The 13775-nt window shown below is 51.3% G+C and overlaps 1 protein-coding gene across 2 annotated transcripts in view; it reads left to right on the top strand.

The window, feature by feature from the left end:
- The window catches only part of Cmip (c-Maf inducing protein), a 319144-nt gene that overhangs the window by 177508 nt on the left and 127861 nt on the right, over positions 1–13775 (top strand). For both annotated transcript variants that reach the window (XM_051201736.1, XM_051201737.1), the window contains 9 exons: positions 232–280; positions 1425–1532; positions 3876–3992; positions 4539–4679; positions 5278–5325; positions 6419–6565; positions 7152–7257; positions 8225–8295; positions 10998–11079. In XM_051201736.1, the coding sequence (XP_051057693.1) occupies positions 232–280; positions 1425–1532; positions 3876–3992; positions 4539–4679; positions 5278–5325; positions 6419–6565; positions 7152–7257; positions 8225–8295; positions 10998–11051 (841 nt within the window). In that variant the 3' untranslated portion in view covers positions 11052–11079. The remainder of the gene's footprint in view (positions 1–231; positions 281–1424; positions 1533–3875; positions 3993–4538; positions 4680–5277; positions 5326–6418; positions 6566–7151; positions 7258–8224; positions 8296–10997; positions 11080–13775) is intronic.

Raw genomic sequence — 13775 nt, 5'->3', positions numbered from 1 at the left:
CCATTCTTTGGGCCACATGCACGTTGGGAGGCTGCACAGGCTCCTCCTGTATAGTCCCCTGTGACACACATCCAATCCCTGCTAGGAAATGTCCCATGTGCCTTACCTTGTCTACCCCCACCTGCTTCTGGCCTTCCTTTCACCCATCTCCACACTTCACCCCACCCCACCTCACCCCACCCCCACCATGTCCATTCAGGCCTGCAGAATGACCCATCCTCTTCCTTCCAGGGAGCTGAAGTACGTGATTCAGAGGTTTGCAGAGGATCCAAGACAGGAAGTAAGCCTTTTTCTTTTTTCTATAGTAGGAAAAAAAAAGTTTGGGAGCCTCTTAGATCTCCTTGCAGAGGCCACCTTGTCGATCCTTAGTATGAATTTTATAGGTTCCTGGCCTTGTGCGCAAACACCTTGTGTGCAGGCAACCAGGTGTGGTCTTTGACTGTTGCTTTGGCTAACCAGAGGCAGGCAGGCAGCAGTGTCTCCATGCCACGTGGAGACTCACTGTCTTTGCTTTCTGTTTGTGGGTCTGTGATAGACGTATCTGTGCACCAATGACTCAGTAGCTTTGACCCTCACCCTCAAGTTAACGATCAGTCCCTACTCACAGTCTGCTTCTGAGGAGTAGGTGGGAGGGCATAAAGAGCAGGTGTGTGTGTGTGTGTGTGTGTGTGTGTGTGTGTGTGTGTGTGCGCGCGCGCGCGCATACGTGTGGGATCACAGTGGGTGCGGATGTGGAATCCCTCCTAAACGCAGACACGTGTACCCATGTGCTGTGGTAAGGGATGGAAGAATTGTTCTTTGTGCCCTAACATTGTCCCCACTCTAGACAGTAGAGAAAGATTGATGGACAGACATGGAGGTGAAGGTGAGCCTCCCCCAGAAGAGAATCTCGGGGTTGGAGAGAGCTGGAGATTGCTAGGACAGGCCTAGAGGGAGAACTGCCCACACAGGAAAGGTGGGGAATGGGGCAGAAGAAGGCAAAAGACCCCAAGCCTGGGGTTAGTAATAGACCCCAGATAGGGAGGGGCAGAGAGCAAGAGAGAGCCCTAATCACACAGACAACAGAGACCCAGGCAGAAGCGAGAGGAAGTGGCCCGCCCAGAAGGAAACACAAAAAGACATAGAAACAGGGCCTGTTTGGGGCTGCTCTGCCCTGGGAAGCCAGAGCCTTCTCTTCCTCAGCTTTTCCCAGCTAGGTAGGTCTTGTGGCTGTCCTAAGGAGCTGAGTGCACATGGCTGAACTTCCACAGTGTAGGGGCCCTTATGTTCCCCAAAGGCCTGTGGAACTTAGTAGGAGGCCAGTGGTTGTAGAGCTAAAGGAAGTTTGTGCACTTCCTGACTGCCTGGCTTGTCAACACCATTTCACATTTCCTTTGTAGCTGAGTCTGTTTGGAACTGACGATGTGTTTGTCCTCTGCCCACAGGTCCACTCGTGCCTGCTGAGCGTGCGGGCCGGCAAGGATGGCTGGTTCCAGCTCTACAGCCCTGGAGGGGTGGCCTGTGATGATGATGGGGAGCTGTTTGCCAGCATGGTACATGGGGTCCCCACAAGAAGCTGCTGGTGGGCATTGGGCTGTTCCATTCTGAGTTGCATAGCAGCCAGCGCACTATGTGGCCTGTCTGCAAGTCTTCTGGCCAGCACAGTGCCAGCCATGACAAGAGAGGTGACCAAAGGGGGCGTGTCACTTATCCCTACTTACTCGAGCCAAGAACCTGATGCACCCAGACAGTGATGCTCTGGGAAATGAGGACCTTCACTGTCCCTCCATTTTACAGTCCAGGCAGCTGAGGGTCCAAGATCATGCTTGGTTGTCATGGTGATTTTCTGTGCAAGGGATAGATGCAGCGTGCCATAAGGTACTGAAGCGGCACCTGCTCAGTCAGCCCTCATAATGAGGGGCTTGAGGTCACTGAATCAGTAACTGCATTCACAGTGGTTTCTGGTACTTTCTTACCATAGAGCAGTGGTTCTCAGCTTTCCTAATACAGTTCTTCATGGTGTGGTGACCCCCAACCATAAAATTATTTCATTGGTACTTCATAACTGTAATTTTGTTGCTGCCATGAATCGTAATGTAAATGTCGGATATGTCCTTCCCCCCCATGAAAAGGTCATTCAACTACTCCCCAAGGAGTCATGACCACAGTTTGAGAACCAATGTCACAGAGTCACACCTGGACTGCAACAGAGGCCCGGAAAGGTCCAGTGGCTTACTTGAGAGGACCTGTTTGCAAGCTCTTTGTAGGCCAAGCTACTGTCCAGAGGTAGTGGCTTCTTCTGTAGCAAAGGGACACAGACTCCTCTTTCCCCAGGACAGAAGGTCTGCCCAAGTGACCAGTGACCTCAGCCTTCCCTGACACACCTGACTGCATTTACAGAGCACACATTCTTCTGGGGTCATGTGACATGAAGAAAATGCAAGCATCAACTAGATCTGGTCCTTAGGTCACTACCCACTTTTCCACCAGTTGACATTGCGTTCTGACTGGCCTGTCTGGGCTTCAGCTTCCTAATATGTAAAAACAAGGGAGACTTCCCCAGAGCCTCACAGCAATTGTATGTAGTGTCAGACATGAGATATTAACTGAGCCACCAGGACTCTGAGACCCCGGTGTGGCTCGGGTTATTCCTGTCTCTACAAGAGACCAGTTTGCAGGTTCAACAGCACCGTGAATTTGGAAGAGATATGTGCAATGATGATAAATAGACATGTCCTCTGAGACATCACCTCAAGCGGTTTATTTTTAGGTCCTTTTTCTTACGAACCTCCTCCAAACCCCTGGCCTGCTGCCCTGAACCTGCTTTCTGAATATCCCATGTACCTAGAAACATGCTGGACTTCCTGCTTGCATCACATGTCCCTTACCATCGCCTCTCTGGCTTCCTCTGATGTCATAACTTCACCATGACAATGCTCAGTGTTTCCCCCACCCTTCATGTGGAGACTCAATGTGAGAAGAGACACAGGGAACCAGCTCCCACCCAAGTGACTTCATTTGTATGCCAGAGTTGTTAATGATGGGACAGAAGAATATATAGACGGGGGAAGGAAGCAAGCAGCCATGAGGATAGAAAAGTGTTGTTTCCATGGAGACCCATGGCAAGAAGTGGTCCCTGGATTACACTGCCGTTTCCACAAGGCCTTTGCTCTTGTATCAAGTTGCAGGGTGTTTGGTCTCCCTTACCTCTATAAACACAAGCTACACCCCCTCCAACATATCTCAGGAGGTAGCAGGCTTTGCTGGGTGGGTTGGGTGACCTCTCAGAACATCTTTTGGTAACGCAGAGGAAGCAGGGCACACAGAACAGCCCAGCTACCACATGAGTCAGACCTGTTGTTCTCCCACCTAGCAAGGACTGCCTAAAAATTTCTACCTGGTACCCTCAATGCTAGGAATTCACAGGACGAAGTACCAGCAGCACCCAAAGGGAGCAGGGGGTGGGGGTCCTTTTTTTCTGTAGTGAAATAGAATGTGAGTGTTAGCATCCTATGCAGGAACATCCCAACATTCCAGAACGCAGCTCTGCTACTATCATCGCCAACCAACCATCTCTGGAACACGTTGTCCGCCAGCTTTACCTCTGTGCCGTTTCATGCTCTCTGCTCCCCTAGACCACGCCAGTGGCCACTGTCTCACCTGTCTGGGTGACTGTGCCTGTTGCCTGCACTCTGTCCCAGTGCAGACTCAACATGTCTCATTCTCTGTCCTCTGGGATGGTCTGGTGGTCGCTAGAGACCAGGCTGTTGGCACAAACGGGGAGGGTCACCGTCTTCAGGTTCTCCACCTGTCCCTGTCCACAGGGGGCTGGCACTGAGGGTCATGGCACTGCAGTGGTATTCTGGTCCCTTCACCTGTGTCTTCTTGCCTCCCAGGTGCACATCCTCATGGGCTCCTGTTACAAGACCAAAAAGTTTCTGCTCTCGCTGGCGGAAAACAAGCTGGGCCCCTGCATGCTCCTGGCACTGAGAGGGAACCAGACCATGGCAGAGGTGAGGCCCTGGCATGGGTGGCCTCACCCAGGATCTCTGTGAGGTGCAGGTGGTGTGGACAAGGCAGGTGTGGGACTGAGGCAGCCCCAGCTTCTCTCTGCTTTGTGTGACTTCAGGGTCACCGCGCAGTTATCAAGAGCACAAGCCCAAGGCCCTCATGCCACTTATAACTGTTCTTCCTCAGTCCCCTCCTCCCTACTACTCCACGAAGTCCCCCAGAGCCAGACACTCCTAGAGCGCCTGTCCCATGAGCGACAGGATTTTATAATAGCTGTCAGAATTGGGGAGCACCACCTTGCCACATTCTACCCTCTAAAAGCAATCACCAAGCTGCCTGTCAGTCAAAGGGGTGTGAACAGGATTCCACCTTACAGGGAGGAACAGGAGAGAATCCACTGGTCTGTTGGGAAAAGCCTGAATTTCCCTGGAGGTAGGATTGAGACATGAACATGGGGACAAAGGCAGAGTACTCCAAATTTTGGGAACAACATGTGCCAAGGTCCTGTGGAGGGCCACTCCCTCACACGCCCTTGTGACTCCTGGCAGATCCTGTGCTTGATGCTGGAGTACAACATCATCGACAACAACGACACCCAGCTGCAGATCATCTCCACGCTGGAGAGCACAGACGTGGGCAAACGCATGTACGAACAGCTGTGTGACCGGCAGCGGGAGCTAAAGGAGCTGGTAAGCCCTCACCACTGCCCGCTGTTCCCAGGACACGAGATAGCCCCTTGGGACTGCTCCTCCGCACCCAAAGAGTCCGGGAGTGTTCCCTGTACTGCTCACATGACTCTAGATGGACACAGAGGTAAAGCAGGTGGGCTGAAGTCACACAACCCACTTCCACTTCATCGAATCCCAGGTGTCATTGTCACACCTAGTCCAAGCTGAGAGGCTGTCTCCACACATGTGCACACAGGCCCATCCGGGCTGTTCTCTCCCCTGGAGCCACCCTCCTCAACCCACTATGGCTCTTGACAAAAGGTGTGCACAGCCTAGATCCTTACCATGAGACATCTGGTATAAAATTTCTCCATCATTTGCCAGGACTCTTGATGGAAGTGGGTGCCGCTTAACCCAACAAGAACTAGATAGGTGATGTCCCTCCCAATCAGAGCGCCTGCATTTCTGCATCTGCTAGTGTTTCTTGGTTGTCACATATGCCATAAGCTGCCTGTGCTGTGACCACCATGGTGCCTTCTTGCCCAAGAAAGCAGCCATGGCTTCGTGAGGCTGGTGGCAGAGGGGGCATGTGATTCAACTGGTCTCCTTCCTATTGCAGCAAAGGAAAGGCGGGCCCACCAGGCTAACACTGCCCTCCAAGTCCACGGTGAGTAGGCTTTAGTCTCTGCAGGGGTGGAGTGGTATGGGACAAGGTGGACAGAGCAGGGAGGTGATCTGTCCAGCTGAGGTTTGACCAGGAGGGGAGAGAAGGAATGACCATGGGAAGGGAGATGGGCCAGCTCTTCTAGGAGGACTGAAGGGAAAGGAACGAAAACCAAGCAGAATTAAGATGTTATGCTAAAGCATTTGATACTGAGGCTGGGGTTGTAGCTCATGGGTAGAGCACCCAGTTTAACATTTGTGGGGGCTCCAAGTTCAGTCTCCAGCACCTCAAAAAAGACAAAAGATTGCTGGTGACATCAGCAGTATCACCGAAGGGTTGCTAGTAACCATGGTAACAATAGCTAATAGGCACTGGACTGTTATTCTATTTGACTTTTATAACACTATGAGATCTGCACACCACTTTCCCACTTTCCAAAGTCTTTGGGGATCTAATTTGCTGATACCCCACTGCCCTCAAGGCATGGCTCCCTGCTCATGGACCAGGAAGCCTGCCCAGGCACCAGCCACTGTGGCTCCATCCCAGCCGGCAAGGAAGGAGGAAGTGGCACGGTACAACCCGCCCTTCCCTTAGAGATTCTTCTACTTAGAAGTTCCATTTACATCTCATTGTCCATATTCAGGCCATAATTAGCTGCAAAGGAGGCTGGGAAGTTAGCTGTAACTCAGGGGACAGCTAAAAGTCAAAGACAAAACCCTCAGTCCAGGGCATGCGGCATGTGTGGCTCTCTGCTGGCTTGGGGCTGAGGGTGGCAACTGGCTATTCACAAGGAAACCCCACAGGACCTGCTGGCCAGGGGGTGTGCATGCATCTGCACGCTCACACATACACAGGCACACCACACATATACATGTGCATGCTCTGCTTGGGAGGGTGCTGGCCTTGGTTGCAGCCCAGCCATGACTCAAGCTGTGAGTCACACCACAGGCCAAGCCACCACCCTTCAGCTCCTGGGACACGAGGTCCTCGGTGTGGTCAGAGACGGTGTTGGCTACAGACAAGGCAGGGGGACAGGGCATGAGGCCCTCCTGATAGATGCCCCGGCCTACCCTGAGCATCATGCCACCCACTGCAGGATGCGGACCTGGCCCGCCTGCTGAGCTCTGGCTCCTTTGGAAACCTGGAGAACCTCAGCTTGGCCTTCACCAACGTCACCAGTGCCTGCGCCGAGCACCTCATCAAACTGCCTTCCCTCAAGCAGCTCAATCTGTGGTCCACGCAGGTGCCGCCCCGCCCACGCCCCATGCCCCTTCCTCTTTCTCACCCCCACCCCCATACTCAGATCTGTCTGTCCAGATCTCATGGGCCCAGCCACTGGCTCTGCACGCATAGCCCTAACCCATTTGCCCAGACAGGAGGAGGTTGGGGGCCTCATGCTACTTGGCAGCTCATTTCCCAGTTGGGAACACTAAAGCCTAGGGCGAGTTGGGATACAGAGGGCTGAGAGTTCACCTTAGCTCTCTCTGGCCTGCCAGGGAGGAGTACATGAGATTTCTCTTGGAGTCTGCTGGGTGCCTGTGTGGTACCATTGGCCTAGTCCTTTGGGGCACACAGGCCCTTGTGCCTCTTGAAAAGGCCAACCAGGTGCTGCCTTTAGTCTTTGGAGCCTGGGTTCAGACTCTCATAGAGGTTCCCTTGCCTGGCCTATATCCTGGTCAGAAACTAGATCTGAACTCGGGACAAAGGGATGTGTGACTCTGAAGATAGGGCATGGCCTCATAGCTAGATCCCACCATCTCCCACTCCTACCCAGCCTTAGGGTCCCCTCCCTTGGGTCTGGTGAGGCTAAGAATTCATGTGCCCCACAGTTTGGAGACGCCGGCCTGCGGCTCCTGTCGGAACACCTCACTATGCTCCAGGTGCTGAACCTGTGTGAGACCCCAGTCACCGACGCTGGCCTGCTGGCCCTCAGCTGTGAGTACCTTTTGCAGGTGGGCTGACCCCCAGCTGAACACCCTGAGAAGGAAGCAAGCAGTTCATTAATAACCAGTTTGTAGCAGACCTATTGCATACTGGCACAGGCAAGGTGCTGGGAACATGCAGAAGGGTGGTGTCCCTGCTCTCGGAGCTAGAAATGTAGAGGAGAGGGGGAAATTTGTAAGATTGGCCGGTGCCTTCCATCCAGCCATCATAAACCACTATAAAGTTTTCTAGGGCAGCATTGTCACTGGTTTCACAGTAACACTGGTGTCACAGAAGCTCCAGCCTTGCTAGCTGCTCAGAATCAGCCTCTGTGCTATTGGGTCCCGAAGCATTCCTGGGCCTGTCCAGATTGAGAAGCATTTGGTAGCAGGAGCCTGGGGAGCGGGCTAGGACACTGGTTCCACAGAGCTCTCCCTGATCATGGGGGCATTGAGCCTGGGAATCTGCATGTTTCACAGTTCCCTGTTTTCTAACTTGCTACCTTAGACAAGAGACCTCGTGACTCAGCTGTGAAATGGCCAACACATGGGTGTGTGGGTCTAATTAACAGTGCAGACCCCCCCCACTGGTCTGTCCCCTCCCCCTCAGCATCTCAACAAAAGCATTTGGATATGTCTCTGGCAAGCACTTGTATGGCTCCGACATGAAGCCCGACTTGATGTTTGCTCTTGAGACCAAAAGTCAGAGATTTGAGCCAGCAATGCCAGGGAGCATTTAGGATCCCCAGGGGCAGGGCTAGATCTGAAGGGGAGAGGAGGTCAGAGGTCAGGGACCAAGAAGATACCCAGCTCTGGACCCCAGAGCGTGAAATGGACTAGCTGGTGGTTGCCATGGCTAAACCTACAACCATCCCAGCCCCTTAACCATCCACACTGAGAGTAGCCTGCAGTTTGAGTATCCCCATCCTGCCATAGTTTTTCTGTGTGGTCTCATTGTCTGTCTGTCTGTTCTTAACCAGCCATGAAGAGTCTTTGCAGTTTAAATATGAACAGCACCAAGCTCTCGGCTGACACCTACGAGGATCTGAAGGTAAGCCCTCCCTGCTGACCCTCTCCCTCCCTGGCCACCCTTAGAGCTGCTTCTCCAGCACAAGGACTGGTATATCGGGAATAGACAAAGATGGGTAGGGGTGAGGGAAGATCGACAAAGGAAGCCAGTCAGGGCTCTGTATGACATGGGGAGGCCACATTGAATCCAAAGGATAGAAGAAGCCTGGGGAGTCCCAGGTGGAAGGTGTATGCAGAAAAGACAGACAGGCCCTGACCACAGCAAGCACAGCTGGAGTGAGACAGATAGAGCTGATAGAAGTCCTCGCTGGGATTTTTTTTTTTTTTTTTTCAGAACACCCCTGGTGCTCTTGGTGGGGTACCAAGTCCTACTTTTAAAAACCTGGCTGTTGTTTGGGAGATGACTTGTGGGATCAGGATCCAGGGAAGAAGCGAACCAGGGCTGATGCAGGCCCTCTAGGGCCTGGCCTGCAACTGGCGGGCACAAGAGGAGGCTCTGAGTGTGGCAGCTGGGGCATTTCATCCATCAGAAACATGGACGAGTTTCTTAAGGAAGTGGAGGCAGGGCCTTCAGCGCTTCCAGCTTTAGGTCCCAGAGACAGCTCCACATCCTGAAAGCTACTACCAGAGGGTCCCCTGGAACTCTTGGTCAGGGTCCTCCTTTGCCAGGATGTAGCACCTGCCAAGCCCAGGCCAAACAGCAGCTGCCATGATGTGTGAACGTCACGAGTCCCAGAAGGCACAGAATTTAGGAATAACCGGGGGTGATGTGTGTGTGTGTGTGTGTGTGTGTGTGTGTGTAAAACCACAGTGAGTGGGAGGGATAAGGATTCAACTATACAGCTAGACACTCAGGGTGCCTCTACAGACCAGTGCTCTCAGCATTAGTCAGGCTTGAAATAGGTGTGGCCTCCGAGACTTGAAGCTGCCAGCTGCGCATTTGCACACTTGCATACCAGCACACTGGGGGGCACCTATGTGTTGCAGTGTGAGAAGCATAGCCCTCACAGTGTCCTGAACCTCAGTTCTCCAAAACCACAGTGCCAGTGAAATCAATTGGAAGAGGGGAGTAGGAGCGACTGCTTATGAGGAAAAGTCACATTTTTCTTTTCATTTTGTGAGAGGAGGATACAGAAAGTCACAGGCGTATGGGTGCATTCAGAAGGCATCAGATCCCCTGGAGCTGGAGCTACGGGTGATTGTGAGCCACCTGACATGGGTGCTAAGAACTGAACTCAGAGAGAGAGAGAGAGGGAGAGAGAGAGAGAGAGAGAGAGAGAGAGAGAGAGAGTGTGTGTCTGCTGGCCATGCCATGAACACAGCTCAGAGGACAACTATGTGGAGTTCATTCTCTCCTTCACCTTTCTGTGAATTCCAGGGATCAAACTCAGGTCACTAGGCTTGTACAGTGAACACCTTTACCTGCTGAGCCATCTGACTAGCCCCATATTTATTTTTTACACCCCAGAGGGCTATGGTACCAACCCAGTGATGCTAGTTTTTGACCAACCTCCATCTTTCATCTCCTGGGACACCTGGGAACTACCTGACTTTTTGAAGGAGGATGTTTGCACTAAATGCCAGACAGGCAAATCTACATAATTCAGTATACAGTCTGGCCCATCTGTGCTGTTTTTTCAAAAGAACCTAACATCTGTATTTTTCTGTACAGCCTCCTAGACTGGCAAGCATAGCTTGAAGATGTTTCCCAGCTTCATACTGATGACCACAGGCCCCCAGCTTGCAGCTTCTGCCTGGGCAGAAGAAGCCGTTAAGATTGTTGGGCACAGACAGAGGCAATGAGCAGGCTACCTTTGTATGTGTGTGTATAGATGTGCTTGGAAGTATGTGTGTATTACTGAATAGGGCTGGTGGGTGTAAGGGATGTTAGGTAGGCAGGAAGTACAGGAAGGAGACCATTAATGAGACAGATGCTTCTGTACAGTGAAGGCCAAAGCTTTCAAGAGAATAGTCAGGCAGCAGGAACAGAGGGCAGGGCCTGAGAAAGATCTTACAACTGGATTGGGCTGCAGATGGGCTCAGTTGCTCGAGCACTTGCCTGGTGTGCACAAAGGCCTGTGTTCCGTGCGCAGCTCCATAGAGACCAGATGAGGTAGTGCATGCCTGTAATTCCATCACTTGGAGCTGAAGGCAGACAATTAGAAGTAGGAGGTCACTTTTAGCTTCATAGCTGTTTGAGGCCAGCCTAGACTACATGAGGCTATGTCTCAAATAAATAAATGTAATAATAAAAGTTTCAGGTGGAACCATATTTCAGTTTAAGGGCAGAGGAACCCAGGAGAAAGGGTCCAGGCCAGTTTCTGGTGCTGCCCTGTCTCTCACCCACTGTGCCCATTCTCATTTAACAATGGGAAGGTACCTAAGAATGTATAGTCTACTGACTCTCCAAGAACGTCATGTTTAATCCTTAATGCCACCTCGGTGCCAAGGACAGGGCTCAGTTTAGCTGCAATCATGAGAAAACAAGTCTCAGGCTGCCGGATGTGTAGTCCAGTCTCACACAGCAATTATGCTTCCACAGAGACCTGCGGTTTCTGCAGCCACTGGAATATCTCTGGGGCCATCTGCTCCGTGCTCTGTTTAAGGTCACCAGCCCCTTCCAGAGCCTTGAGAGCCCACAGCCTCACAATGGAGAGGGTGTGGGTGGTAGGACAGACACACAGAATGATTGTGTCTGACCAGGTACCTTCTTATCACCCGCAGGCCAAACTTCCTAATCTGAAGGAGGTGGATGTCCGCTACACAGAAGCCTGGTGAAAAGCCCCCTGAGTGCACAGGATGGCGTTGCACAAAAAAAAAAAAAAAACAAAAAAACAAAACAAAACAAAAAAAACCGACTCTTGACTAATAGCCGTAGAGCAGTGGGTCCCAGGGTGGCCCCCAGCACCTGGCTGCGGGATAGATGGGGGAGTCTTGGGGGGCGGAGGGGGGAGGGGCAGGGGATCCTCAGCACGCCCAGCCCCCGCCTAATTCTTAGAGCTTCATATTGGAACCTTTGACCTTGATCAAAAGCGGCCTTGGTGGCAACAAGAGGAGAAACAGTGGGTAGGGAGGGCAAGGGAGGGGTGGGCGGGGATCCCTGTGTGGATTTTCTTTGCCTTTGTTGTGTGATGCCATGTGTGGGGGCATTCATCCAGCCTGATGCCATCGACTCGGGCCAGAAGGAGGATACTTTTTCTTCCTGGAGGTGCACTGAGCCGATATCTCGCCCCTACCATTGGAACAGGAATAACCAGTCATGTCACCCCATCGTCCTGTGTCCCCACCATCGCTATGCAAAGTGGTTCTTGTTGTACATAAGATTTAAATAACGCACCTATTTAAGAAATGTTGACAAATTGCGGGTCTGGGACCCGCTCTTATTTATGAAGTCTTTGACCAGCCCTCCCTCCCCACCTGCCCCCTGGCGTGTAGTACTGTCTGGACCAGTCAGCTGTCGGGTTAGTGCTAGTGGTTTTGGTTTTGGTTTTTAAAGGAAACAAACAGACAAAACAACAGAGAGAGAAAAAAAAAAAAAAAAGACCTTTGGAAAATTAATTGCTTTTTTTCTTAACGGACTCTGTATGCTAATGCTGTCCCCATCAGTCTGCCCACCTGCTACTCTGTATTATTTCCAGCTGTTTCCAGCTTCCTTATGGGTGGGGATTAAGCAGGGGGAGGAGGAGGAAGGAGATAGGGTCCTCCTTATAGCTCACTCCTCCCCTCTGCTGCTTCTGTAAATCTGGAAGGGTCCTGACCCTTCCCCCCCCCCTGTATACCCCATAGAAGAGTTGGTCCTCCAAGATCCTGCTGCCATCCCCACCCCTCTTTAGCTGCCCCTGTCCCCTACTGAGACTTGCGACCTGTAGTCTCCCCACCCCATGGTTCCCTCACGCATGCCCCATGCCCACCTCTTTGCATGGTCTCTTGGGAGAGAAGAGCTCTGTCACCCAGCCAGCCCGACCCGACTGTCCATATCTCCTCTCCACTAATGTGATCACTGCGGCATCCCCTCACCCATGTGCCCCGTGGCAGACCAACCTCATTTCTTTTTACAAACAGTTGGCTTTTTCTTGCCAAGCCCTCACTGTACAGAACAGCCCTTTGACAATTCTTTTGGGGTCCCCTCTCTTTCCCTTTTCTGTTTGTTTAGCACAAATATGTCCCCTCCCTGGCACCTCCGAACCAAACTCACCAGTCGATGTTAATTGTTTTATATCTATTTAATCTTATTCGATGGAAACCATGCTTTAGTTGTTTTATACTTTGCCAGGTAGACTTTATTACCCCCCCCCCAACTATGCCCTCATTTTTTTAAAAAAGAAAAAAAAACCACACACAAAAAAACAAAAAACAAAACAAAACAAAAAAACGGAGACTTTGGGTTTCAGTCTCAGTCTTAATTCACTTTCCATGGCAGGTTTCTTTTGTGTGTGTGCCTGTGTGTGTGTGGAGTGAGTTCCGTTTTGTGTTTGTTTCTCTGTTGATTTCTGTTGTTGCTTTCTTCCCCAACTCCAACCCCGGTTCCGTGCTTCATAGCACCCTGGTGCAGAAAGAAGCAGAAGCAGAAAAATAAATAAGAAAAAAAAAAAAAAAAAAAAAAAGAAAAATAAAAAAATAAAAGGAAAAAAAAAAAGGAAAAAACATTCAAAAAGATTAAAAAAAGAAGAAGAATTAAGATACCCCACCCCGTCCCCTGCACTGTTGCTTTTCTTGATGGTTAATAATAAATACTGTCACGTAGCTGTGTACAAAGAGATGTGAAATACTTTCAGGCAAAAATAAACTGTAAGTGACTCATCAAAGGCTGGCCTTGCTGTGTATTTAGGGGGGGATGGAGGGGAAGTGGGGAAAGGCCCCATTCAGGGCCAGGACGCCCGGAGACTGGCATCTCACTCTGTGCTTGACCATGAGGCCTGAGTCTGTCACACAGGGCGGGCCTATCCCACTTATTGTGAAGAACCGGTGTCCCTGGCCAGGGCCTAGTAGTACCACTCTCACCGACTGTGACAACCAGCCCTACCACTGCACTTTGCCAAGACAACATCACTACCCTCTGTAAAATCCTATTTGAAACACCCAAGACCCTGCCACTCTCCAGAGGGTCCTAGTAGGCTGTAGGCCAGCACCTAGCCATCCGTTGCTTCTTCCCAGGGGTGTCTCCAATAGGCAAATTTAATTTGTCTGAAAAGAGACCAGAGATGATCACCAAGCATGTTGGCACTTAATGTAATCCCAGGTCTCTAAGCGGAAGCAGGAAGGTCTGAAACTGAAGGCTAGTGTAGGCTACATAGATTCAGGCCAGCCTAAGCTGTGTAGTGAGAACTTGTGTCAAAACTAAAGTGGCTTCATAGGTAACATGTCTGGTACATAAACATGTGGGCCTGAGTTAGAGCCCCCCAGCACCTACATACAGAGCCAGGCACAGTGGCATGCTAGCACTTTATCCCAATACTTGGGATAGCAGAAACAGGCCAGTGGAGCTTTCGGGCCAGCCAGTCA

This window comes from Phodopus roborovskii, unplaced genomic scaffold (assembly GCF_943737965.1).
Source record: "Phodopus roborovskii unplaced genomic scaffold, PHOROB, whole genome shotgun sequence".
In the NCBI taxonomy this organism is placed as follows: domain Eukaryota; kingdom Metazoa; phylum Chordata; class Mammalia; order Rodentia; family Cricetidae; genus Phodopus; species Phodopus roborovskii.
Note: the sequence above shows the minus strand (reverse complement) of the source record. Positions and strands in the feature narration are given on the sequence as shown.